The following is a 23,831-nucleotide window of genomic DNA, read 5'->3' on the forward strand; positions in this document are numbered from 1 at the left end:
AGGTTATGTGAACTTTACCACAATAAAAAGAAAAGTACTTTAGTACTAGGTGTCAACTGTTAAGTCGGAGCCATCACAGGGAAGAGTAACAAGCACTGAAATAGTTGCAGGAAGACACACAGAGTTTGAAAACCCACATCTCACTGTCCCAGAAGTGAAACTGTCAAATCACAAACTACACGAAGAGGGAAATCAGAGGATTTGATTGTTTATTAAACTTGCTGATTACCTGTGTTCATAACTTGGTTAACAATTTGCGTCACCTTTATACCACCACCAGTACATTTTTTTACTATTATAATGACAAGAAAACTTGTGTTAAATTTATTTACTTGTGCAAAGTTTATTCATATAGCAAACATTTATATGGAGCTGTAAAAGAGTATTTCAACATGTGACGTTTGTGCAGAAAAATATCAGAAACTCGTTTGTTAGGACGATTATCTCTGCCTTCTGTATGAAAGAGCTAGTGTATAAAAATAGTTTTTAAACCTAAGGCACCCAACTCTTAATATATAAAAAGGTACAGTACTCTGAGCAGCAAAGAACTAGCGAATCAGAAAGAATAATTACTTCCTTTTACTAATCCAAGACTGCTGGCCAAAACACTTGCCTGCTTCAAACTGTCTGCAGTTCAATACTGAAATCTCATTAGCAGTCGGACAACTAATTTGCACTCAAGTTTTATGGAAGCATATATCCCGTGTGTGTACGTACGTGTGTGTACAACTGTGCATGTCTGTGTGCCCATCCCAGGGACTGAAGAATAACACTGCTCCTGTACTCACCTGCAGCCATTGGCCAGAGAAAGGCAAGCACATTTTGGTTACATATCCCAAGCCTGAGTGTACAGTAAAGGACAGGAGTAGAAAGCACAAGCAGGAGAAGATTATAAACATTAAACATTGACAGGAATTAAACACGCCCCATGAGGCAACAGCCAAGTACTGCTTTATGTACACAATACGAATAATACATGTTTTTCTAGGTAAACACCAATATGTACTTCAGAAGTAAACAATTAAAAGAGCATGAAAGATGCTAACTGTTCCAAGATAACACTTTATAGGACTCCCAGCATTTGGGGGTATCGGTACCTGTGCACTTGCTGGCACAGACGAAGGCAGTGTTGAAAATATACATATATAATAGTAAAATACCATTTACTGTATTTTGCAATCTTCACTATTTGTATATTAGAAACAATCTGACATAGTTCTCGTGAGCAATCCCGAGTCCCTTGCATAATCCATTATGTTCTCTACAAGATCAAATGAGTTTTTAGTTGTTAAAATTAATATCATTGTTATATAGAAGAAACATTAAGATTTCAAATCTATACTGAAAGAATTATTCCTTTAATAGGCTTCTTTTAGAAATTTGATAGTAAGCATGTTATGAAAGCATCCTTGATACACACTCACTCTAGCACACATATTGGTGGAAAACACAAGAATGACAGACAATGGTGATTTTTCAAGGAAAACAAAAATGATTCTTTACTCAGAAACTCTTGTTTGGACACAAGAGGACAAGATGATAGGAACATCTTCTGAGATACATATCAAAGTGACATTCTGATGTTTTCCTTTTTTTCTGATGGTCATTTACTCTGCCCGGTGAAAGTCAGAAGCAGATAAATTATGGGAGATGCGCCTGGGAGTTGAGCTTTACAAAGCAGGAGGATACATCTCCCAGGCTGCATGAGGTTTACATATCTGACCAGAGGGAAAAAGAAAAAAAAGATTAGTAGAGAAGATGCTGGTCTCACAGCCACTTGACCCTGGCTTCCCTTCAGGACGGGACTGGGACCCTGAGCAGCCCCCCTGGAGTTGCTGACACACTGGTGCTCTTATAAATGTCCCTCACTTCCCCAACCCCCAAACAGGCCCAAGTTGCCTCTCCTAATTTCAAAGGGAGCTTCTCAAAGAAAAACAAAGGCTTTTCGGCTTTGGAAACACAGGTTAAGAGACTAATTCCAAAGACCTCCTTAACCCTCTGCCCTAAACAAGTATCTGTGTGCTTGTCAAACAGCTGGCTGATCAGGAGCTCAGAAGGATCCGAGGGATCTGGGTGTTGAAAAGAACTTATTTTTTTATATCAGGAAGGAAATGCGGGGCATAAAAATTAGAATCAAGTCATCTACTCTCTCAAAACTAACTGAATGCAAGACTCTTCCACATCACTCCCGTGGACCCAGTACTGTCTTCTCCCTCTCCTCCAAAGTTACATAGTGCAAAGACTGCCCTGGAATAGCCAGAATCAGGGGAAAAGGTTCAAGGTCAATTGCCTTTCGAGTAAAGTGAAGATGGGATAAGGCCTTACCTGAATGAGCAGAAACAGGTTTGCTGCCCATCTTCTCATCTTGAGGTGTTTGGGGACTTTGGCAAGATGGGATGGAATCCTTCAGATTGGGTTGGTGGCTTTCAGGAGGAATACTTGTGACAGATGTTTCTGGGTGACTTACGGCATCAGTAATTTCACGGATCCACTCTTGCTTTAGATTCAGACTCTTGGAAGGTCTCATAGTGTTATTGGTTTCGTTTTTCTTTCCGGTTTTTGCTTTTCGAGTGGTCTTTCTTTTGGTGGATGATCTGGAAAGAGATATACAGGTTAGAATCCCAATTGTTCCAAAACCAAGTCTCTGTCATAAAAGCTTTTTCTTTAATGAATTAACTTCTAAGAAGTTAATTGGAAGTAAATGAATTTTCAGGATCATAGAATGGGAAGGGTGGAAGGGACCCTAGAGATCACAGAACACATTGGTTTTCAAACTGTATTCTAGAAAGCCCTAGGGTGTCATGGAAGCACCAGTGGCTAGGAGCAGCTAAGCATGCAGGGCTCCAGGAACCCTGTCCCTGCTTCAGGATGGTCAGGAGCACAGCCAGTATGGTGAAGTTTGAGAATTGGTATGGGGTTTCTAGCTCCAGTGCTCTTTCCACACTGTCACTGTGCCTCAGCAGATGACTGTTTCCATGGACCTTGCAGGTTAATGCCTTTTCAGGCAACCGTCCAAATAGTGCTCCTTTCCAAGAACCTGTTCCTGCTCTCCCGACCTGAACTCTGACACTGTGTCCCCATATGTAAAATGAGGATATTACTACCAAACTCAGAGTTGCAATGAGAATTAAAATAGGTAACATAAGATGTCTGGTTACAGCAGTCACTCAATAAATGTCCCCTTCCCTGATTTTATGACAACATTAACCAGTGTGAACAAAAGCACAGTTTGGAGCCAGATGTATCTGGGTTTGAATTTGGGCTCTTCCCTTTAATAGTGGGATGTTGGGCAAATAAGGCCCTTAGCCTCTGTGCACCTTAGTTTCCTTTTCTGTAAAAATGGGGATGATAATCCTTACCTAGAAAAGCTGCTGTGGGGATTAGGTATTTCTGTTAAGTCAAGTGCCTGACACAGTGTTTGTTACAAACTAAGAGCTCAGTCAATAATATCGTTTAGCATTCTACGAATGTCAATCATATACTCACCAAGTTTATTCAGATAAGCTCACTGAGTAACTCACCTTGAGGCTTTTGCTTCGGTGGATGGGTCTTTCATGTTTTCTTTTCTGAAGTTTTTCACACCACCATTAAAATATGTCTTCGTTTTGTTACGGTCAGTAGCGGCTGTTAAAAATACTAGCTTAGGCATTTTCTTTGCAATTTTAAGAGTTATTTGGGGGTTGGTAGGTGAATCTCTGCCATTTGGCATGACTAGGGGAAAAAAGGAACAAAATTAAAACTGGAGTTTCAACAAAAAATTTAAGAAAAAGCGAAGGCCGTGATCCTGATGGCATGGCAGGCCTGGCAGCCTGAGCTCCTTCACCTTTCTGAGCCATGGCTGGGCCACTGCCTAACACTCATGTCACCCTGCCCTCAGAGCATGAAGGGGCTACCTTTAAAGAATTCCTCTTTCTTTTGCTAGGAAGGAATAACAGGTCACAGGGCAGGACTGCTCCACACTTCTCACCACCCCCCATCACCTATCTAGCCAGTTCAGCCAAGTTTAGTCTCACCTCAAATGCTACCTCCTGCTCTCTTCAGCTTTCCTTAATGCCCTAGGGCAGACCTAGGGGCTCCTTCTGCTGTGTTCTCATTGCATTTTGACCAAGATTCTTTTAGCCAAATCAGTTTGCTCATATGTCTGTCTCCCCACTGGCTATGGCTCCTTTAAGCTGAGGGCCATGTCTTTTCATCTCTGCATTCCCAGTACCTAGTAGAGTACCTGACTTACCTGTTCAATATCCACTTGCAGAATAAATATTAACAAATAGCATTTTCTCAGATGCCAAGTACTGCTCCTATAAGGTGGTTCCTAGTCATAAGGGAGTCAATGATACATTTTGGAGGGCTCTCATATCATGACATGATTTCACTTTTTCTTAATGAGGTGGAAAGTGGAATTCCACCCGTGGTCAATCATGGAGGCCTCAGGAGGTCCTGAGCTGTGCAATGCCAGCAGCAGTCACATTCAGCTGAGGAGGGGCTGCCATCTACAGTCCACTAGCACAACCTGTGCAATTAATAACAGCAGCAGCCACTACTACTTACTGAAAGTTCACTACATGTCAGGCACTAATCTTAGCATTACACAGATTAATCTCACTGAAATTTCATGTCCACCACAGGAGGAGGACAACAGTAGCTTCCATTTATTCACATGGGAACACTGAGCACAGAGCTTAAAGCCACACAGCTCAGAAGTGGAGGAGGCCCTGAATATGAACACAGGCTGTCTAGCTCCTAAATGGTGACTCACAGAACCATTAGAAGAAACGAGCAAACCTGGCGGAAATATTTCAAAGGAGTCCTCATCAGTTTCTGTCTCGTTTTCATCATCAGCCTCATCCTCTTCATATGTGTCACTGCCAGATATTTCTGTAGCCTATGATTAAAAAACAAAATCATGATTATACACAAAATTCAATCATCCTGGCTTAGAATTTTTAAAAAGTCAGATTTTAAGGCTAGGCTGATGGCTAACATTCATCATTTCAATTAAAAGGTAAAAAAAAATCTAACCTCTTTAACTGGTCCCAAGAATCTACAAGTGGACCCAGTTGTGTCTTTCAGCTAGGGAGACACCGGAGAATGAAAGATTTCCCTAAGAGGGAGCAAGGGACTACAACTTCGGGCTGGCATTTGGTGTCGGACTGCTTGGAATCCTAACTAAGTCAGGGTAGGACTAATCAGGAAATACTAAAAAGTTTTTGGCAGCTGCTAGAGGTAGAACTTCTCAGGCCAATGAGCTGAGTGAACTTTGAGATGGTGACTCCCAGAACTTTTCAGAAATGACCTTTCTATTCTAAATTCTCATGCTACTTAATGATATGGATGAACACAACCGGGCAATTGTAAATCAGTTTTGTGGCACAGAATGTAAAGAACACAGAACCTAGAGAAAACAGGCACGTGCTCCATCAAAAGACATGATGTTGGGGTAGGCAAATAATTATGAAAGAGACCCAAAAAACACTCACCACTTACAGAAAAGAAAAATGATAAACCTGACTTTGTTAAAATGAAGAACTCCTGGTTCCTCAAAAGACATTAAGAGAGTGTGAGGCAAACTGCACCATGGGAGGAGATACCTGAAACACATATATCTGAAGGACTCCTAACCAGAGTAGGTAAAAACTCTCATGAATCAATAAAAAGCAGGCAGGTGGCAAAATAAGAAAATGGGCAAATGACTTGAAAAGGTGCTTCAACAAAGCGCATCTCCAAATGGCTAGTAAGGATATGAAAAGGCACCCAACTCCACTAGTCATCAGAAAATACTGATAAATTCAACATTAAAATGAGGAGCTTCTATCCAGCAGAAGACAATATTAAGAACAGACAAGCCATAAACTGGGAGATGATATCTTCAACACATAACCAAAAAGAAGCAGTATATGGAAATTTAAAGAACTACAAATAATTAAGAAAAAGACAAACCAACCCAAAAGTTTTGGGTGAAAGACCTCAACAAGCACTTCACACAAAGGAAATAATGAAAGCTAACTAAAGATGCTCAACCTTTTTAATAATCAGGGAAATGCAAATGTGATACCATCAGATTGGTAAAAATGAGAAAGATGAAATAACCGGAATCCTTATACACTGCAGGTAGGAGTACAGGGACTACCTTTAAGGCAATCACATCAGTCTTTCTGGTCCGTTTCATTATTTCTTCAATTCTCTATTTAAAGGAAAATAAAAACATGAAAACAAATTAAAAACCAAACAGTAGTCCTGAAGGGTTTTATTATCTCCATTTCACAGAGATGGACAATGGCAGTGACTGCTCCAAAACCACAGACTTCACCAACAAAAGGCCTCGGGTGGCAGTTGAGTTCCTCCTTCTGAGCCCAGTTTCAGCTATAAAATGCCTTGACTGTTGACAGTTATATTTGTTATCATAGCACAGACATCCAAGTGACAATTTCTCACTCCTAATTTCACAGACGTGGAAATTCATTACTTAGACCAAGCACATCTTATTGCAAATCAATTAGAGCTTTTAACCTGATTTTAGTCTTTTTAAAAAAAAATTTATCAATATACAATGCAGTTTATTTTCGTGTCCCTTTACCAATTCCTCCCTCCCACCCATCAACATCATATCTCTTCACTTTTCTTAACAAGTTAAAGGAATTGTGATTGTTGTGTCTTCTAGTCTTAACAGACAAGTCCTAAAGCTGATGTTAATGAAAATAACACACCTCAACAACGCCACACTGTCAGAGATTTTTGTTACTAATAAGAGAAGTAAGACAAGAGGCAGAAGAGGGATGTGTTCTAGGGAGGGATACGAATTCTCTCCCTCGCATCCACTTCTTTCCCTGAAGACAAAGAGAGCTGCAGCTCCCTGGCCACCTTGGGATGACCAATCTACTGACAGAGAGGCCTTGCAGCACCTGAGCCAAGACAGGGACTCCCAGATGAACCACGTGAGTTGTGCAATGTGGCCCTACCTTACGAACAGCCTGCACCTTGGCCTCTCAGAGAGGCCTGCACTTCCTGCGTCTTCTCACACTGTTGTTGTAATTTCCAGCCCAGTTTAGAAGAATTAATAACTTGTACCAACCCTTCCCATGAACAGGAACAATTCTGTTCAAAGGAGCCATGTTCCCAGAGGTTTGATATATTAAGTCATTGCTGTAATAGTCATCAAGGGGCCATGAGAGAAGGGTATGGTCAATAAGAGGAGAGCCTTCTACATAGGAGAGGTCAGATCCTTGGATAAGGAAGGAGAGAGTAGAGTAGAAAAACAATCAGGGTGTAGTATCTGTGATTTTTAAAAACACACTCTGATATCATGTGCCCCACATTGTTTTAAACAAAGAATCACTGTCCCCCCCCCCCAAACAGAGTCAGTACCTTCTTTCTTTCTAGTCTTTCTTGTAAATTTTGTAACATAATCCTCTCGCGCTCCTTCTTGCGTTTATCAGCTTCCTCTTGAGCTTTCAGCTTGGCGTCCTCTTTCTAGGAAATTTGTATAAAATTATTTAATGTCAATATAGGTGAGTGACATCAGAGAATGCTAGTTTAAAAAGTTAATCAGTAAAATGTTATCTAGCATAACAAAAGTGTAGCCTTTTCCACCAGAGGTGGGAAAGGGGGAGAGGGTAAGTGAAAAACTGGTAAAGGGCCACAAAAATTGATTACATTGTGTAATGTTGAATATACTAATTATCCTGATTTGAGCATCATATATTACAGACAGGTATTAATATTCTAAGATTGTACCTCTCAGATATGTACAATCAATTATGTTTCAATAAAAAATGGAAAAACAAACAAAAAATAGCTATAGTACATGCATCAAAAGCCTTAGAATATTCATACCCTTCAACCCAGTGATCTGACTTGTGGGAAATTATACTGTAAAAGTAATCCAAGATGCAGAAAAAGTTTTAAGCTCAAAAATATTCATTGCCACATCACGCGGTTGTTACATATGATATCTAGAAAGACCTTTTGATAACATGAGAATATGCTAATGCTATGTTGAGTTAATAAAACAAAACAAAACAAAACCCCCAAATAGTAATCACAAATAGAGTATGATCTCAACTGTGTAAAAAAAATATTGGTTAAAAAAAGAAGGTAATAAATCACAAACATTCATGGTTGCTCAGGTGGTAACTTCATGGATTATTTTCTTTATTCTTTTCTGTTTCCGAAATTTTTGCAATGTGTGAATGACTTTTATAAGTAGGAAAAGAAACTTTTAAATAAACTTCAAGCATCAAAAAATTTAAAAAGAAACAAAACCTAAAAAAAAAGAATGTATGTTATCTTGAGGATTCAGCACCTCAGGGTTATCATTATGAACATCAGACCACCTTACTTTAAAAGTATGTGATTGTGGAGCTATCCATTAACGTAGCAACAGGAGCCGAAAGTCTCACTTCTCAAAAGCACTGAGAGGATTCTTAAAGGTATCTTCCTGAGTAATGCAAGTATATGCAATCATTTATGGAATATGTAACAACTTGTGACGAATGATACACTAAAACTGGGAATACAAATTGGGCTCAGTTTGGAGATTTATTTACCTGGTGATTTGAATTTAGATGGGTGAGACATTATGACTGGTGAATTTGGTGATTATCAACTTGCAGAGGTATTCACAATGCCTTATCTTCTCATCTATTGTGGGTATATGAAGTGCAGTTGTGTCATGTGTGGCACCACAGAATGCAAGATGGGAAAAACTGACCTGGGACATTTAATCCGTGCAAGCAATCTGTATTTCAAACTAAAGGAGTGCTCATCTACAATTTGCTCCTTTCTGCTTTTGTTTCACCTGAAAAACACTACGGGATTTTCTGAAAATGACCTGCAGTGGTATTGGGTAATAGTGAGACTGTCAGGTAAAAACATAGCCAGAGAACATTGTATCTGCTCATCATCTTTTTCGGAGACACAGATTTTTGCTTTGGGTTTCAACTGAACTTTATAATCTGGTTCTTATCCCCTGATAAAGTGTCAAGCCAACAAACCTGCAGTAGTACATCCTCGTCATCGTGATCCTTACATCCTTTATTCATTCTCATCTCATTTTGTTGCTGCCCATCTTCAAATTTCAAGAACTCTTCTACTTGGCTTTCAATTGTTGCCACATTTTTCACTTTCTCGATGACACTAAGAATATTTAAATAACTCTTAGTATTTATCTTGGTCACTGGCATATACAGCTTGCAGTAGTATGTGAGCTTTTGTAGTGAAACTGCTTGTGTATAGTGATATAACTTATATTTGCACCAGATTCACTACATTTTCTGTGTTGTTACTGCACAAGATTTACACAATTTCACTCTTTTTAAATGGGGGAAAATAGCCGTTAGGAGTAGAAAAGGATTCCTAACAAGTAGTATACTACTTTACATCTTAAAAAGCACACATACACATGCACACATACAAGACAGATAATCACTCCTTAACTCTTTTAGAGACGTGAGATCCTCCAAAAGATCTTATTTACACATGTTCACATCCAATCTCACATGGGGGTGAAAGGGGTCATTTAAGCAGGATGTGCTAGTGTCCCAGTGTTCAGTACTTTCAAATGCTAAATGAGCTCTGTTTATATGAAGTAATGAATAATATTGTTCAAGTTACAGTTTCTTGCTATTCACAATATCCCGTTCTCCTTTCTCCCGAGCCCACAGAAAGAATATGGAAAGTGTGTGATTGTATTTCAAAGAACACTTAATACTTAAAAACAAAGTGAGTACTGTAGTTATTCCTTGCAGGCAATGGACAGAGGTTTACATTACAGGACCTGATGTAAAATAGGCCTCAAGATGGAGGGGTAAGAAACCTTTTGCTCACGTTTGAATATACACAACTGTACGTGAGATTTGCTGTCCATAGGAAATCCTTCCAGCAATGACTCACCAGCCTGATGCGATTCAGGTGTCACAAAGATCACTGCAAAGTACCCAAACTAAAACAGGAGTAAGTGTAATTTCCAAGTTTACAAATCTTTTAAAATAAAGACAGGGTGGATGCCAGCAAACGCAAACAGACATTCTTGTGTGATCACTCAGGTGCTATTGCTGAGAGACCAGACACTGGACATGAGTTCAGTCTTTACGCATTCTCCAAGCACACCTTAATGGCACATGAGGTATGGAGACTAAAAAGGACTGCACCATTCATCCACACACCAACTCAGCTATTTCAAAGCCTTGAGATGTTTTCTATACTGTCTTTACTTGTTTAGAAAGTAATGAGACATTTCTGATCCTCAAAGAAGAAAAAGTCAGTTGCTGTTTGAAAATTTATATTTTGAGGGCAATATTTTAACTTTCAAAATTTGGGACCCAGCCAAGATTTAGAGTATAGAAAGGATGATATGTTCACCTTGTTTCCATCTCTTCCTGTAGTCTTTCTTCTTTCTCTCTTTGTTCACGAACAAGGCGGCGTCTTTCTGCCAAAATTTTTGTTGCCTCCTCGGCATTCATAGTCCCAGGTGTGTTTTTATTACCGGGATCTAATTTAAATTAACATGAGAAACAGTTAGTTTAGGAATCATATTGTCTCTTAGTCCAACAAAGTGCAACACCATCTAAAACATTAAGAAAATCCAAACAGACTGGCGGGTTAGCTCAGTTGGTTAGAGCATGGTGCTGATAACACCAAGGTCCAGGATCCGATCCCTGTACTGGCCAGATGCAAAAAAAAAAAAAAAAAAAAAAAAAAGAATCCTGAGGGCTGGCCAGTTAGCTCATTAGTTAGAGCACAGCCTTGTAACACCAAGGTCAAGGGTTCGAATAAATAAATAAATAAATAAATAAAAGCCAACAACAAAAAAGAGTTCGGATCCCCATACTGGCCAGCTGCCAAAAATAAACAAACAAATAAAAATAAAAAAAACAAACAGTATGTGTGTAGTCCAAAATTTATAAATCACAAGCAAACTATAAGTGATTATATAACAGATTTTGTTCAAACTGCCCCCTTAACAATAGAAATAGCATTTTGTTTCTTTTTAACTACTTGTTCCAAAAAGAAATAACGTACTTTGGTTTTAGCTGTTTTAAGATAACTGAATCAATTGATCCTACTGGAAAAGAGAAAGATATACTGAATATAGAGGAAGACAAGCTTATGCTTTGTCCAGATGAAGGGTCCAAACCTTAAATACTCTACTAAACAAAAATATATCGGCATACATTTTAGATTTGTGCATCATTTTTTATATAATTACTGTTTAGCTAAACTTTTGTACATACATTTGGTTGATCATAAAGTGGCTAACTAGATAACAAAAGAAACCAAGACTATCAGTAAAATAAGGTGAGTAAATGGAGGCATATAATAATTTAGTCTATGTAACTAATTTCTTTGTTTTAAATAAACTACATATGAAAATAAGAATTTTAAGACATACCAGGAATGAATAATTTATAATAAAAAGATTGTTTCTGTTGCAAAGAATTCACCGTAGAATTCCTTTAAAAAGCAAAATTCCTTGGTGTATTTAAAATTAAGTAATGACCATGGGTATTAAGAATACATGTGACAAGCAAAATAGCAATATGGCACTTTCAGGAACCTGTATACTAAACAAACCAAGGCGCACCATGTGTTATGGCCTGTGTGTGAAAACTGATTTACATCTCCTGATGAAAACCTGCTCATCTACATATGGCTAGATGTGCTCTAAGAACCATCCAATATCAGAGCTGGAAGGACTGTAGGGATCAAGTCCCTCATCCAACCTGCACTTTTTTTTATTTTATTTTTTTTAAATGACCGGTAAGGGGATCTTAACCCTTGACTTGGTGTTGTCAGCACCTCGCTCTCCCAAGTGAGCTAACCGGCCATCCCTATATAGGGATCCGAACCTGTGGCCTTGGTGTTATCAGCACCACACTCTCCCAAGTGAGCCATGGGCCGGCCTTTAACCTGCACTTTTAACAGAGGTTCCAAAAATGGATTTTTCAAAACATAGGGGTGTGGGTAAGTAAGAAGCTCTGTCAAGGGCCGAGCCCGTGGCGCACTTGGTAGAGTGCTGCGCTGGGAGCGCGGCGACTCTCCCGCCGCGGGTTTGGATCCCATATAGGAATGGCCAGTGCGCTCACTGGCTGAGTGCTGATCACGAAAAAGACAAAAAAAAAAAAAAAAAAAAAAAAAAAAAAAAAAAAAGAAGCTCTGTCAAGGACAAGCAAGCAGAGAAAATACATTCCAGTGTACTAGTGATCAGTTCAATTCTCTTTATCTAAAAGAAAGATCACTCCCTAAAGTTCCTTCAGTTGGGGAATAAAATGAAGTTGACCATTCCCAAATTACCTTAAAATCTTTTGTGTTGCTAAAATAAACTTGTTAGTGAAAAAACTTACCTTCACAGATCATTTGCCTTTGGCTCCCATCCTCACATTTGTTAGTGGTTTTAGAAACTCTTTCTCTTCTCTTGTTGACAGTACCTAATGGATTCTGCACAAACGGGGTACATCGAACAGGTATTACTTTGTAAGAAAGTGAATACTGTGCTGATTGTTTTGATATGACTGAAGAAGTTGACCAGAGACGGTTCTTTTGGGTTTGTCTGCTGAGAAAAAATAAACACATGTGTGCCAATTAATTTTTAGTATACAATTTCATGAAATATGTCTTGACATTATGAGATAATGACATTATAACCTGGGAATTTCTATAAAAAGTAAATCCATTTTTAAGGGTTTTTTCCTTTACATTTATGTTGCCAGTAGGATACTATTTTATGAAACACTGACACAAAATATGTCATGGTAAAATACCTATCAGGAGCAATTGCAAATAAGCTACTTACTTAGTGTTGATGGGAGAAGATGGATGCCACCTTCTTGCAGATCCCAATGACCACTTATAACATGGTATGTGTGATGATGGGCGCTTCTTGGTAACAGGGTTTGAGGCCTGTTGGTCCACTTCTGATGTCTGAACAGATCAGTGCAATAAGATAAGAAATTACTAGCAATTATTTCACTGCAGCTGGCTATTCTTTTTAAGAGAAAAACATTGTGAATGATATACAATTATAGTTCCTTAAACCCCCAGGTTTCTTTTAATGCATGAAAATCAGACATTTTCTTCCACACTATACAGAAATAATTAAATTAAAAGAAATCTTAATTAAGAAAACTAATTAAGGGTTTGGAATATTTCTCAAAATATTTTTTTTCGAAGTTTAGAAACATATAAACTGTTACATTTTCTCTCTTCTACTAAAAACTAATACTCCAACTCTGGGAGGTAACTCTGATGCAAGAAACATCAGAGGATTTTAAAGTATTAGTTTAAGTGAATTATCCTATTTTATTCATTTTACTGCAGAAATAAGTCAGTTATGTTGTGAAATCTGACCTATCATGATCTATGCAACAAAATTATACATATTTGAATTAAAAACTTGTCAATGAAAGGCACTTGACAAACCTGTGGAGAGTCTTTCATTTCATCCATGAGAGGTGCTTCCCCACTCTCCTCAAGGGATGCTTCCATACTATCTTCAGGGATCACTTCCATGCTCACCTCGGGGGATGTGTCAGTGCTCACCACAGGGGACACATCGAGGGATGTATCAGTGCTCACCACAGGGGACACATCGGCGGATGTGTCAGTGCTCACCACAGGGGACACATCGGGGGATGTGTCAGTGTTCACCACAGGGGACACATCCACGTTCACCTCTGGGGATGTTTTCTCGCTCACCTCAGGGAGCACTTCCACGACTGCCTCAGGTACTTCCACACTGTCCGTGGGGGTCTCTTCCACAGTCACCTTGGGGGTCACTTCCAAAATTGCCCCAAGGGGCACTTCCACAGTCTCCTTGGGGGATACTTCCATGGTCAGTTTGGAAAATGTTTCCACGCTTACTTCAGGAGGTGTATCCATGCTTCCCTGGGAGGATATTTCTGCACTCACCTTGGGGTCCACTTCCGCGCTCACCTCGGAGGATGTTTCCCCGCTCACCATGGAGGAAGCTTCCACACTCGCCTTGGCAGGTGCTTCCACACTCATCTTGAGGGATATTTCTACTTTTTTGTGCGGAGTCACTTCTGAGATTGTCTGAGGAAGTACTCTCACTATTGACTCGGGAAGCAGGACGTTAGTCTCCAATTTATCACTACTATGGCTACGCAAGGGCTTCTTTACATACTGGAGTAAATGAGTGATGCCTATAAGTGAATGAGGGCAGAGTAAAATTCCATAAAGTTAGAAATCTAACAAGACAGAAATATATCATGTATACAGTATAAGAACAGGAACAGAGAAGACTGTTAGGAAATCACAGGGATTATACACAATAAAGGAAAAGTTAAGTGAAATGGATCTCAGACACAAGACAGAATCATCACAAAGTCCTTCAGAAGCAACACCAACAAGAGTTGCTGTGAAAGCAATAATCTATTACAGATGAAAATAAGATGCCTCTCCAAAGTTGATGTTTGCAATAAGCTGTTTCTATTTTAATCACGCCGTATTTCAGAATAATTTTCACAGAAAATTACAATAAAAGGCTGAAGGGCAGCTCAATGTTATTCTTCCACATTTTAGGAAAAAAAGGAGGGTGGGTGCAGGCAACTTTCTCCCTTGATATTAATGAAGTTTTTCTATACTTTAAAAATCCATAGAGCTTTAAAATGTAATCACCACCCACAGTTAGCTACCTCATTCGATAAATTACTTATTAACCAGGTAACTACTCTACTATGCTAGAAGTCATAAAATAAATATGCAATACCAAATGTTGAGTAAAATCACTAATTTGGTAACTACTGATTCCAATTCTTTGATGCCTAGATGCAACAAATTAAGTGATAGAGCCTACTTTAAAGTGCAGACATTAACACTTTCAGACTTTCTACCATATGTCCATTACCTGGAATATCTTTTCCAGGAACTGAAAGAGCAATAGCACTTTTACTTCTGGCCAGTGAGGCTTTTGTTGGGGTGAGCAGGCGACTGATTAAATTATTCTCTGGAAAATTTGTAACTGAGTGATGAGCTAAATGACGAGAACAAATAAAAAATAATTCAGTTTCAGGTCTCAAGTAAACGCAAAGCAAAAAAGAGCAATGTGAACTGATGTACATGGTACTTTCCAAGCAACACATAAAAAAATAGGATTGAACACTGCCATCCGATTGGACTGCACTGTCAGGAAATAGATTACCTGAATAAAGGGGAAAAGGCCACAGCACACCCACAATAACCCACAAGAAGGACCTTTCCCCATCGTATGAAGTCTCTATGACACACGGAGAAAAAAGTGGCACATGACAAAACAATTTTTACAGAGATTCCTATAGATATATACTACTGACAAATCATACTGGACAAAACCATTGCCAAGGGATTGAGTGAACTCTTTTGTTAAAAGCAAATTTTGTTGTAAATATCTTGCTCGAATAAATCTTTATGTTCAAAAAGATCCATGTGACACTGGCATTTGTTCTAAAAGATTTGACATGAATCAACTAACTGAAGTCTTCTGTAAGCAAATGGCTCAGTATGAAACAAAAAGTGACAAACACATGTGAAAGGGAAATGCCAGGGGGGGAAAGGTGTTAAAAAGAAACTACGTTAGGGCCGGCCTGGTGGCTCACTCGGGAGAGTGCGGCGCTGGTAGCGTCGAGGCTGTGGGTTCGGATCCTATCATAGGGATGGCCGGTGTGAGCGTGGTGCAGACAACACCGTGCTGAGGGTTGCAATCCCCTTACCGGTCAAAAAAAAAAAAAAACTACTTTAAATAAAGTACTTTAGTAATAATTACAAAATTTTGTGTGCAATAATCAACAGTGAAAACATGCACAAAGGATATATGTGGGTAATGCTATGAAACAACAGAGCAAAGCTTTGAGTTCAAAACGTGGCCAGTAATTTATAACTTCTAAATGCAAACTGATGAAATGTTCTAAGTGAATCAAGCCCTCCAGCACAAACCTATCGATACCAATATTCTATGATTTATTTCCTCAGCTTCATTATAGACCCCTTGTCAGAAGATGGCAGGAATCATACACTCCATTTACAGACAGACTTTTCTGGCTTCAGCCAAATAAGAATAACACCAAAGAACATTTTTCAGTTCAAGAAGGGGTATTTTGGATCCCAATTTTAGGAATGACTTTTCAAGCAACCCAATGTTAACATAAATACTCATATACCTCTTTTAAACTACAATTTAAGATTTGTATTTAGAAAAAACTAACCACCTGGCTTTTCTTCCAGTTGTCCTGTATTAGTAGATGAATGTAGTTTGCTCTCTCTTCTATTTAAAGATGAGCTCTTCTTTTCCTTTTTTTCTAGAGATCAAGTGCAAAGGAATATTATTTTTCACAAACTACTTAAATACATCATTTCAGGAGTGTGCCATTCCTTTTTTCAAACAAGTCTTTACCTTCTCTGCCCTTGTTTATAAAAATTTATTTAATTTCAAATATTATGGAGAAATTCTACATCCCCAAACTTAAAACTAGTTTACTCTTTAAGTTATCTGAAATGAAATAAAAATTAAGGGGGAAAATGTCTGGTACTATCTAACATCAAAGTTCCAAAATTAGGAATATACAACCTTTAATTTTAGACAAAATCCATGATGTCTGATACTAAATGTAATTTATAATTAGTTATAGCTAGTATTTTTAAAACAAAAGTGAGTATTAACTTCTGGTACAGATGTCACAATTCAAGCAACCCAACCATTCACAAGGAAAAATAACCCGGTTCATATGGACATTTTTCCATTTCACTTGAAATATTCTAGCTCAAGAGAGTGAGGAATGTCTGTTTAAAAATAATTTCTCTTTAGGGCCGAGCCTGTGGCACACTCGGGAGGGTGCGGCGCTGGGAGCGCGGCGACGCTCCCAGCGGCCGCCGGTTCGGATCCTATATAGGGATGGCCGGTGCACTCACTGGCTGAGTGCCAGTCACGAAAAAGAAAAAAAAAAAAAAAATCAAAAGCAAACAAAAAAAAATAATTTCTCTTTTGTGGACTTGTAAATTAAAGAACATATTGACAATATAGCATCATTTGAAAATTCATCGAATGGATAATGTGATTAAGCAACATGAACCACAGAGGGGCAACAATTCAATCATGTGATTAAGTCACGTATCCTTCATTAGCATACTGTAAGAAATGACAAAATAGTGTAAACAGTTATTATGAGTCAGCAGTGAGTGGAAGAAAAATAGGCTATTTGAATCAACCAAGATTTAAAACAGGGTTATTTAAAATATTACAGGTGAGATTATGATCTTCAGTTGAGTTTGAAATGTTGGTCTCTCTGGATTGAACAGGTTTCATGTCAATTTAAAGGGATTTCACAAAGGTAAGAAATTGCCAATATGGATTTTATTTTCCCTGGAATCATTAATTACAGCATTCATCACATCAGTGTTCACACTGTACCTTTAAGTAAGTTATTTCACAAAGTATCTTCCTTGTATTAAAAATTAGTAAAGAAATCATTTAAAAAGTTATTTGGAATTGCTCTTTCAGTGCAGTTTAACTGTTATCTCGAAAGTCATCATCTGTCCCTTCTTTTCACATCTCATTAATACGGCAAGTGGACATATTAATGAAAGCATACTAGTGTTTGCTTATTATATTAAATATGTAATAAATGTCTGTGGAATAAATCTTTGCTAATTCCTCAAAGCAATCAGATGGTAAAACATAGCCAATTCTTATGGAACAATTAAGATATATTAAAATGAAAGCACATCAACATAACATTGCAACTAATGTTATCTAATTTTTCTAAAGGAACTAGTTGGTGAATAATAAATTAATTTTACCATATGACAAACAAGGTGCTAGAGAAAACCTTCCCACATTAATCTATGGATGAACCCAGGCTATACATCAAAGTGCTTTGGGATGGGTAGTAAGTGGATCAACTTTCCCACTACAAGACCATTACAAGAGAAAATGTGATTCACTCAGACTGACAACAAAATAAAAGACCTCTTGAGCTCACTGTTAAAAACTGTAAGAGTCCTAAAAAGTACAAATAACGTAACATTAAGTCTGAGCAAAACAAAAATCCTTCTCAACATATTAAAACTGTAATACTGTTTCAGACAAAAATGGAAATCTTGGGCTGGTTGGTTAGAGCGTGATGCCGATAGCACTAAGGTGCAGGGTTCAATCCCTGTACCAGCCAGCTGCACACCCCACCCCACCTTCCCCCGTGGGGAAAAAAAAAAAAAAAAGGAAATCTTTTCCACTAAGTTAACCACTGCTACAATATACTTTAAATGGTATCCAGAATCTTTTGGTGTACTGGAATTTTATATCAGCATTGCCCAAAAAATGTCAAGGCACCTAATAATGCAAAGAAACATTTTTAAAATTCGAATTATTATGCCTTTTTCAATTCACAAGGCACAAAAGAGGTATTTATTTATCTTTTTTAATGACTAAGTTTGAGGGAATAATGTGGAATTCGCTTGCCCTATCTCTTTCCTGCCAAGATCACTCCAATTTTTCCCTCTGAAAAGAAAAAGTTTTTTTGGGGGGGAGGGGGGGATTGATGGGTATGGTTGCCTAATTCACTTTAATTATCAGTAAGAAGCACCATGTGCTACAAGCCAGAAATGGTCACTGACGCACACACCCAATCATGGATTTTTTTCTTTTTTAAATAAGGAACACTAACTAAAAGGCAAACACCAGGAACAAAAGCACATCTGAAGTATTAATAGTAGATAACTTCGTCTTATTTAAAGCAACATTGCATTACCACCACGAAAGAGTTATAAAGTGGAACTTGACAATACATCTATCATTAAACATTGTTATCACTTTATTTGATTTGGGGGAAAATATGGACTTATAAGTGAAAAGTACAATTTAAATATCATGATCCATCTATCAAATGACCAAGACATAAATCATTAAAAAGCATGTTAGAGCAAAAATCACTTAATTTCTTGAGTCTTAACTATATAAAAAGGAAGGTAATTGGAAGGTAATTATACTAGCCTGCCAATTTCACAAGATTATTGTGAATAACAAATATGATATATGTAAAGCAGATCAACCTGTCCACTGTTATAGATATATGCTATTACATGATACTTTTCTTAAATGAGGTAATATTCACAATAGTTAATGGAAATTAAATGACTAATCCAACCGGCCCCTAGAAAAACACAAATTTATAGGTTATCTAGAATACAAATTAATTTTAAAGCAAATTATTATGCCACTTAATGGCAATGTTTTTTGGCTGAAATGTTTCAGTTTAAGCAACCTGAGCCCAACAATCCCATGTGATATATTTAACACAAAAATCACAAAATAAGGATTTATTTTGACAAAAATAAAAAATAGTAATGACCATCTCTCTCTCTACTGTAAAATAATGTGGTACTCTTCTAAAATAAATCTCAGTGTTCCACAACGTAAGTGGTGCTGTAAAAAATACACATAAAGAATTGATTACATTAAATTGAAATTCAGTAGGATATATGAAATAACTATTTACTCTTGGCAATAGAATTTTGAAGACCTACAGATGACATAGACATTTGTTTGTTGAAAGCAGAAGTGTGCTGTTCAAGTTTTTCAGTAGACAGAGATCATTTATTGGCTAAGAAAAATATGACATTTATTGTAATCTTATTTCAAGAAGAAAGCATTAGCTGAAATAAGATGAGTTTTCATGATATATTTCTATGGAGCACAGACATATATTAATTAGGTATATGATGTTCACTGTCACTCATTCTTACCAAACTATATAAATTTAACTTATGTTTTATAAATTTCTGTAGAATTATATCCACATATAAGAAAATTTATAGTGACTCCAAAGTAAACAAGGCAGACTTCGCTTGTTTGTAAAATATATATTGGATAAGCTATATAAAGCTTAGTAATTATGCATCATTTTAATGCTGGATTTTAAGTTTAAGTAAGATTTGGGGTACACTGAGTTAAAGAACAACTATTCTAAAATGCCACCTGTTTCTTTTGCAATGGCATATGACAAATTTAAATACGAATTTACTACATATGGCATTTTCATTTAGGAAATAAAGATTAAAACCTTGAAGTAAATGCAACCTTTTACTAATATAGCCAATATTTAAATATGAACATTAATGAACTTAAAATTTAATGGTTGTTATTAATTACCAGATTTACTGTCATTTGTCATGTTTGCAGAGCCTTCCCATGACCATCTTTTTTGCCGATGATCCACTCTGTTGCTCCGTTCCAAAGTACGACAAAGAACAGCTTTATATTTTTCCTATTTAAAATAAACGTCAACACGTTTTTACATATTCATTATATTGGTTAGTATAATTTTGATGATTTATAAAACAATCCCATCACCAAATAGGTAAAACGTTTTTCTTTGTAATAGGTCAGTTTAAAATTGGAGACATGTCTCAGGTATCAATCAATACCAGTGCTTCTCCTGCATAACTCATTTTTTATCTTTTGGACCCTGCATCTAGGAACTGAACATGATTCCCTTTGCTTATATCATTAGGAAATTTAGAGTCAAATCTGTAGCCTATTTCTAGCAACTGTACAAAGAATGAGTGGTATACTTTTGTGTATGCTGTATGCTCATCATACCTATGCTTTATTATTTGCCTACTTTAATTTCCCCTTCTGCTTGATTCTCTCAACCATTTATTTTATCATCTGGTATAGTATGTGTTTTGTTCAGTCACCTTAAATTATTTGTGGAATGAGGCAGGAAAAAAAAATCAACACACATATGAGTGAAGTCTATGCCAGAGTCATCTATTATATCCACATTTGTGACAGTTTAAATTCTGGTGTTACCTAATAAAATGTTCCAAAAAAGATAACTGGTATCTTTGTCTCACCCTCGACTTCAATTTAAAATGGTTAGGATAACAACTATACAACTTAAATGCCACACTGTGGCAAAACAATGCCACTTCCAGAAATGAGTTCCAGAAATGAGTCCTTTTCTCAGATATTTCTCATCCCTATACTGTAACATACTATGGACTATACTCAGGTAAGCAAATCAACTTCAGGGCCAGAGGTTTTCTATTCTTCCCTAACAACCGTTTCATAGTCACATCATCCTTACCGTGTACCCACCGTTTCTTTGAGGACAAAGATAAACATACTAGGAAAATGCAGAGCAGTCCACATCCTCTGAGGAGAAAAGCAGCTGTAACTTTTAAATTTCATCTAACGGTAATACGTGAAAATTATATTTTCTAACAGAAAGCAAGTTATTCTAAATTACCTAGAAACCCTGAGACTATAATTGACTAAGAACAGAGATTAATCTTGTATTATTAAAATATTTCTGATTCATACAAATTCTATCCCACTGTTTCCAAATGTACTGACGCTCTGTGCTCTCTTTCAGGTTCCCTCTTGCATTTGCGGCCATGCGCGGCTCATGTCTAAGTTCCTAGCCTGTCTCGTGTGTATCTCCTGTCCGCTTGCCCCTCCTCAGCACCACCGAGTTTGGGTATTTTCCCTGCTCTCTGGAATCACTTTCTTTCTATGGGTAGCCTACTTACAGTGTCTCATGTCCCCTGCTCTGTCTGTCTCCGACTCCCCCACACTAGCTCTCTGGGGCTGATTCTCTTTTGCCTTTTCTCCTCCTCTCCATGTCTCTGGCTCCCTTTCTGTCTGTGCTGTCACTTTGCTGCATTGTCTTCTCTTCCTTGTGTTCTCTCTCTCAGCTTCCTTCTTCTCTAACATGGTCTTCTTTTTCCCTCCCAATCCCTGGGACTGTCTCTCTCCTCCAGGGACCCTCCCTCACTCTGCACACAGTTTTCTATTTTACTTTCTTTGGTTCTCAAACTTTATTTAGTTCATATTCTTTCTCTGGGCTTTATCTCTTTACCACAGATACATAAAATAAGGAGATGTTTCACAGAGGATGATGGAGAGTGACTAATTCCGAGTGAGAGTTTACCAAACATTGGAGCATGAAACACACAGAGCACAAACAACCACAGAAAAAGGTTCAGAAAGAAAGAGGTAGTGAACCATGGGTGGGGAAAAAATGGCATGAGAGAGAGAAGGTCTAGAATACGGAAGATCCTCAGATGGGGTGTAGGGCCAGGGTGAGCATGTGCAAGCCACGTGTGTGCACAAGGAAGAGGAAAAATGAGCCCCGCAGAGAGAAACAAAGAGGAGACCTTTCCTGGGGATGGAAATGGAACCGGAGAGAAAAGGAGAGAAAAAGAAATACAAAAATTAGAGGAACACAAAATAAGAGAGGGAGACAAAAATACACACACATACTGAGAGAACGACAGGCAAAGTCCAAAGATGGGGAAAAAGAGAAAAGCTAAGAAAGAAAGCAGAAAGAAAAGCAAGCTGCCTCAGGCAGAAAGGGGCTAGAGTCAGACAGAAAACCAGAGACAGACTAAGACTTATCTGCAGGGACAATTAGGAGTCACTGGAATAGAGAGACAGAAAGAGAATGGCATTGCAGAGACCATGCCAGATTCAGAAGGAGTCAAGCATACTTGGAGTAAAGTAGTGGAAGGACCTCAAGAGAGAAATTTGCTATCGATGCCCAGTAAACACAACAAAGGACAAACTGACCAAAGAGGGACAGAAGAGAAGGAGAGAGAGGGCAGAACGAAGCTTCTGACTCACACCAACAGAGTGCCAAAGACACCAAAAAGGATCCCACAAAGGACAAGAGAGCAGCAGTGGCACAAAACGAGAGAGGGAATGCTGACTATGAGCCACAGGTCCAGAGGGGCCTTGTCAGGAAAGGGACCATGAGGAACACAAGGCACGGGGCAGGGAGGGAGAGACTGTGAGTGCACACAAGAGGGAGCCAGGGAACACGTTAAGGGAGAGCAAGTGCTCTTTGGCTGGGGCACATCAGGGTGGTGGGGGTGACAGGGAATGCTTTCTGGTAGTAGAGAGAGCTGCTCAGAGCCAGCCTCAGGCCATGTGCCACATCCTGATGGTGGCGGGGCTCTGTTCCTGGATCAGCAAGGCTTCTGGTGCCCTAGGCTAGTGGGTCTAATCTCCAGGAATCTTATCAGGACAGGGGCAAGAGCCTCTAATGCTGAGAGGAAGGAGAAAGGAAGAAGAAAAGAAGAGCTGGGATTGACTCTCTTTTCACAGGGCCAGTAAAGGCAGAGAAGGGCTAAGAAAAATAATATCCCAGACCCAGGCAACACATGTATCCTCTGATGAACAGGCTATAAAATTATGTACCGTTTCTTCTTCTAATTTCTGTTTTCTTCTTTTTTCTGCAGATATCCTGCGTTGCTCATCTTTCTCTTTCTGAGCTCTCAGTTTTCTCTGTCTTTCTTCCATCTGTTTTTCACACTGTATCTTGGTTTTTCTTTCTTTTTCCAACAGCTGCATTTCTTTAGTGGCTGAAATATTCCAAACACATTTTCAAGGTGTAAGAGCCAAGAAAATATTTAAGTTTTCCACATTACACACATAGAAGGAAAAAGTTAATATATATCATTCCCTTTCTTAAAATAACATAATCTACCAGTAACTAAAGATTTATTATGTAAGTGAACAAAGGTGGCCACTAAAAACCCACTTTCACTGGGTGTTCATTTAACTCTGGAGAACTGGATTGTCTAAGCCAGATGACTCTCATCCTGTCCAAACAAAAATTCCAAATTAAGAACAAATATTTTCTTTCATGTGATATTTCTGCTGATTTAAACTGAAGTCAAACCCCACCAGATTAATATGCTGTACATTAAAAGACAAACTTAAAAAATGCATGGCCAGAATATACGCTTTGTTTTTTCAAACTCCTCATCCATATAGATCATATTACACATGCAGCTGTAAAATCCTCTCCCAAAGACAGTACTGTTTTTCCATCTCTCCTCCA

At 38.1% G+C, this 23,831-nt stretch overlaps 1 protein-coding gene across 6 annotated transcripts in view; it reads right to left on the minus strand.

Moving 5' to 3' along the window:
• Window positions 1–212: 212 nt before the first annotated feature.
• The window catches only part of MAP7D3 (MAP7 domain containing 3), a 29,130-nt gene continuing 5,511 nt past the window's right edge, over window positions 213–23,831 (minus strand). The window contains exons 4-18 of one of the 6 annotated variants that reach the window (XM_063083290.1): window positions 23,186–23,349; window positions 20,132–20,246; window positions 16,197–16,286; window positions 14,861–14,986; window positions 13,414–14,156; window positions 12,788–12,915; window positions 12,339–12,547; window positions 10,357–10,486; window positions 8,991–9,132; window positions 7,363–7,467; window positions 6,128–6,181; window positions 4,783–4,882; window positions 3,522–3,711; window positions 2,326–2,594; window positions 213–1,718 (exon numbers count right to left, since the gene is read on the minus strand). In XM_063083290.1, the coding sequence (XP_062939360.1) occupies window positions 1,711–1,718; window positions 2,326–2,594; window positions 3,522–3,711; window positions 4,783–4,882; window positions 6,128–6,181; window positions 7,363–7,467; window positions 8,991–9,132; window positions 10,357–10,486; window positions 12,339–12,547; window positions 12,788–12,915; window positions 13,414–14,156; window positions 14,861–14,986; window positions 16,197–16,286; window positions 20,132–20,246; window positions 23,186–23,349 (2,573 nt within the window). In that variant the 3' untranslated portion in view covers window positions 213–1,710. Of the gene's footprint in view, window positions 1,719–2,325; window positions 2,595–3,521; window positions 3,712–4,782; window positions 4,883–6,127; window positions 6,182–7,362; window positions 7,468–8,990; window positions 9,133–10,356; window positions 10,487–12,338; window positions 12,548–12,787; window positions 12,916–13,413; window positions 14,157–14,860; window positions 14,987–16,193; window positions 16,287–20,131; window positions 20,247–23,185; window positions 23,350–23,831 lie in introns of all 6 variants that reach the window. The other 5 variants (XM_063083291.1, XM_063083293.1, XM_063083289.1 and 2 more) reach the window with 5 other exon arrangements.

The sequence above is a fragment of the Cynocephalus volans genome, chromosome X (genome assembly GCF_027409185.1).
Source record: "Cynocephalus volans isolate mCynVol1 chromosome X, mCynVol1.pri, whole genome shotgun sequence".
NCBI classification, from domain to species: Eukaryota; Metazoa; Chordata; class Mammalia; order Dermoptera; family Cynocephalidae; genus Cynocephalus; species Cynocephalus volans.